The sequence below is a fragment of the Lathyrus oleraceus genome, chromosome 4 (assembly GCF_024323335.1).
Source record: "Lathyrus oleraceus cultivar Zhongwan6 chromosome 4, CAAS_Psat_ZW6_1.0, whole genome shotgun sequence".
NCBI classification, from domain to species: domain Eukaryota; kingdom Viridiplantae; phylum Streptophyta; class Magnoliopsida; order Fabales; family Fabaceae; genus Lathyrus; species Lathyrus oleraceus.
In genome coordinates, this window is record NC_066582.1 from 372,000,072 (window position 1) to 372,004,460 (window position 4,389).

General features: G+C 33.8%; 1 protein-coding gene across 1 annotated transcript; it reads left to right on the top strand.

Moving 5' to 3' along the window:
- The first annotated feature begins 269 nt into the window (after positions 1-269).
- On the top strand, positions 270-3,997 carry LOC127075493 (50S ribosomal protein HLP, mitochondrial). The gene is made up of 4 exons (XM_051016965.1): positions 270-429; positions 712-773; positions 3,105-3,196; positions 3,443-3,997. The coding sequence occupies exons 2-4, from the start codon at positions 740-742 to the stop codon at positions 3,815-3,817; spliced, it is 501 nt and encodes a 166-aa protein (XP_050872922.1). The 5' UTR covers positions 270-429; positions 712-739; the 3' UTR covers positions 3,818-3,997.
- Positions 3,998-4,389: the final 392 nt, after the last annotated feature.

Consider the following 4,389-nt stretch of genomic DNA (forward strand, 5'->3'; position numbering starts at 1 on the left):
ACCTTCATAAAAAATACTTATACTAAGTTTCAAATTATTTCAATTCTGTTTTTTAATAACTATAATTTTTAAATGTGTCCGAAGGTTAAATTTCAAATTTTAAGAATATACTTATTTTTCACTAGGATGGATGACCAAAATTGTTCGGAAAATAAGCCCACATAAATCACGAGACACAAGTAGTAACTGAACTTTCACAATTTCTTTTTAACTTTATGACAATTGAATATTGATTTGATAATATTTACGATTTCAGAATTTAAAAAAAAAGTGATTTATTAAAATAAAAATAAAAAAAACAAAAGAAAAAAAAAACCTAAATCGTCTTTTTCTTCTACTATGCGACTGCATCTTTCGTGACTTTGGTTCTGCTGCGTACACTCATTTCCCCCTCTTCTCCGACTTCATAGCTTCTCTCTCTCCTCGCAGGTCAATTTCATTTTCTGTTTCTCTTCTTCTTCATGAAACCCTATTTTCAACATTCTATAATGTGGCGATTCATGTTCCTTCATGAAACCCTGTTTCCAATATGGTGCAGCGATTATCAGAATCTATGAATCACAGTGTTGTTCAATAACAGCACTATAGAACTTTAGAATAGTCGAATTTGAATTAACTGTTATTTCCCACATTGGGGTTTTTTGGCAACGGAATTGCTATTTTGTATTTTGTGTGAAAATCTCATGTCTTTTTGCTCTTCATTTTCTTCAGGGAATATAGAAGATTGTAACTTTTGAAAATGGCTGCAACCTTTGCTTCCAGATGTTCTCGTGGTATGTTGATTTATGTTTCCTTCTTGTCTTTCATTTTTCACAACCCTAATTATTTATCAATCAAAATCTGGTGTTAAATTAGTTTTTGTAGTTCAATTGAACTTTAAAGCTCACTTAGTGGGATAATAATTGGTTGTTGTTGTTCTATGTTGAAAATTTGTGAAATTTTATTTCAGTTTTAGTGTTTCTGGTGATCTTTGTGGTTAACTGGTTATAGAGTTTTGAATCTTATTGGGATTCTAAAAGGTTGAATATATGATGCAACCACCATTTTGGTTACCCAAACCAGTCTTGTCGATGGCGGAGAGCCAAAATCCCGCCATACTGTTCATTTTGCAGCGTTGTTACAGTGGAAAAACCCGCAATATCAACCAATATTTACCATTGTGGTGAGCCCCAAAACCACCATGTTTATCCGCCATAGCACCGCCATGGCGGATTTGGTAACACTGACCGAAAGTCTGATATTGTCAAAGTAGTACATGCTACGAGGCCCAAGAGGCCTAGGGCACATGATCTGATAGTACGCCGTTGAGTTTAGTCCTCTTTAAAATATGATGTTTGCCTTTCATATTCAAAAGAATTAACTTGTATTGAATGTTTCATTTGGTAACAGAGGAAAATTAGTTTAGTACCAAACTACTGAGATTTGCATTCACTGACTTGCATTGAGTAATATTGATTCGTTGCTTTCAAAACTAAGCTGTATCAACATGTATTCTATGGCAAAAGTTTTAGAAAAATTACGATAATATGCTTACTAAATCCACTTGTGTACAAAATGAGAACTTATAATTATGTATGTTGTAAAGCGTATGTAGCCATATAGAAGTACCCATGTATCATAGGTAATGAAATCTCTGGTACCATATCCTTTTAGGTGAGTGTTTAACATTGACTTTCCTTAGTTGCTACCCATACAAAAGTCCATATTTCTGGCATCTCCAATTTTCTTCTAAATTTTGGCTTTCACTGAGATTTGAGTGGGAACACGGCCAGATTTGGCTGTGGCCTTGAGCTAAATTTTTTCTAGGTTAGCAGCCTAGGATGCTCCTTCACTTTACTGTCATTAGCTTTGCTGAAGTACTGAACTACCCTGATATTGTTGTGTATCATGTGCAAATGTATTCTGCATTCCTGCTTCGTTTTGTTGCAATGTACTCCATGTCTTCTATGTTCTCTTTAAAGTATATCTCTTGGATAATTTTATCTGATGTGTGATTTGGAGTTATATTCTACTTTTATAAACTTTCCCTAGCAGTCAGATACAATCTCAAGATACCTTTTACCTAGAGAACAAGTCCTATAATCCCATAAAATGATGTTTTTTCATAAGTGGACACTCACACCCTTCCCTTCCAAGAAGTAGCAAATTTTGGGAAAATTCCAAGAATTATGAAATTCACAAGCTTCTTCATCTCGTTTAGAACTTTTATATGATATTTCCGTGTTCTTGGTTTTATTAGTATTGAGAAAAATCACACTAAGGGTCAATATTTGGAACACAAACACATTGCAAAGAAAATAACAAAGGACACATAGTTTACGTGATTCGGCACCTGCCTCAAATTCTTACAGGAATGTCTTTATATATAGCTGATTAGTGGCTTCTTCCAGAAATAGATAAGTAGATATGAATTGCTCCAACTTTCCAAGACCATTGAAAAAATGTCATTTTCATCTGAAGTTGAAATGCGAGCTTCCCCGAAAGTCAATTATTAAAGATAATAACTGTTTTCTATGTCATAGGAAACAATGAATCTCTCCCTTTACTTTTTTGAAAATTTTAATTGATGTTCCATTAGTTAAAATGTCAATTCGTTTTAGTATTATGATATTGACAGATCTACAAATTCAAGGTATACTACTTATGCTTATAAAAAAGACAAGAGGATTGATGATTTGTTGTATTTTAAATCTTGTAATTCTGTCTTTTCAAAATTTCCGGACACAACCCATGATGCAGATGCTTATACTCTTCCAAAGGTTGTCTTCACAACTTTTGGAGCCATGTTGTCGCTTCATTATTACATGATGATTTTTCTCCCTAGAACATGGACCATTGATAAATGGTTCCCTTTGCAATAAACTGTTTTGTTTAACCACTACATTTTGCAACCACTCTGAAATTTCATATATTGAGCTGCATAACTCTATCTTGGTACATATTGGGTCTGCTTTCCTGCCACTGATACTCCCCTCCCTCTATTTACAAGTCAATCATGTGCTCAAGAACTTTTATGTTGATAAGATGATATTTTTATCAATTTATTAGTAATCTTTCTATTAATTTATTTGTTCATTGTTTCATGTGTTGAAAAACCAAATTAGTGGGCCGTTCTCTGTTCGGTGGATTAAGCAACAGTTCCCCTGGTCTATTTACCACGACACATGAGATGACATGCAGCAATTATTTTTCTCAGGTAAGTGTAGGAATCAGTTGCATGATCATGTTTCAATTATTATAATCTCCTTTACTTTATTATTTTCTTATGCTTGCCAAACATGGTATTCCTAAACTGAAATCAAGTTTGTAGAAAACAACAGTAATTTTCCATGAAGTGTAAGGATACACGTGTTCTTAAAATGAATCACAATTCAGTTCTTAGTTCTTACACACACTGGTGTGATTCTTTCCTTAAGAAAACAACATGTTTCTCTTTTTGCAGCAACAGCGAACCTTCATACAGATGAGGACTGTTCTGAAGGTTGTGGACAACTCTGGAGCTAAAAAGGTGATGTGCATACACGCGTTGAAAGGGAAGAAAGGAGCAAGATTAGGTGATATGATAAAAGCATCAGTGAAGGAAGCACATCCTAATGGAAAAGTGAAGAAGGGATCAACTGTATTTGCCGTAGTTGTTCGTGCAGCAATGCCCAAGGGGAGGTGTGATGGCAGTGAGGTCAAGTTTGACGACAATGCTGTCGTCCTTGTTGACAAACAAGGGCAGCCTATTGGGACCAGAGTTTTCGGACCAGTTCCTCATGAGTTGAGGCAGAAGAAGCATGTCAAAATCCTTACCTTAGCGGGGCATATTGCATAGATGAAAACAGAGTCATCCTCAAATTTTAGTGGAATCTAATATCACATGTTCATTCATATAATTTGAACTTTCTGGTATGAAGTGTGTAAGATTAGTATTTAATCTATCAAATGATGAGGAGACACAGAAAAGGTCTAGAGTAGTTGTACTCGAATAATGAGCAGTTGTTTTGGTTTCTAACCTCATTTTTTTGAATTTTTTTTTTTAATATCCAGAATTTTTAAAATTTTTTCAAAAATACACAGTTTTTAAAAAAAATTACAAAAATGGGCAATTTTTGCCCTAATATACACCTAGGCGCCACCCTAGTTGGTGCCTACCCTTAAAGGGTAGGACAAGTCGCCACTAGGAGTGGCGCCTACCCTTAAATCTTTTTTTTTTTTTTTTTTTTTTTTTTTAGAATTTCAAACATTTGTACCATGTTACCCTTATTTAGAGTGTTAAAAAATATTTAGAACTATATAATAGAGTGATAAAGATTATTCACATCTATATAATATGATTAAAATCTTGTTTTTATCTTAAAAATAAAATAAATATAAAATTTTGAAACTAATCAAATCAGAACTAAA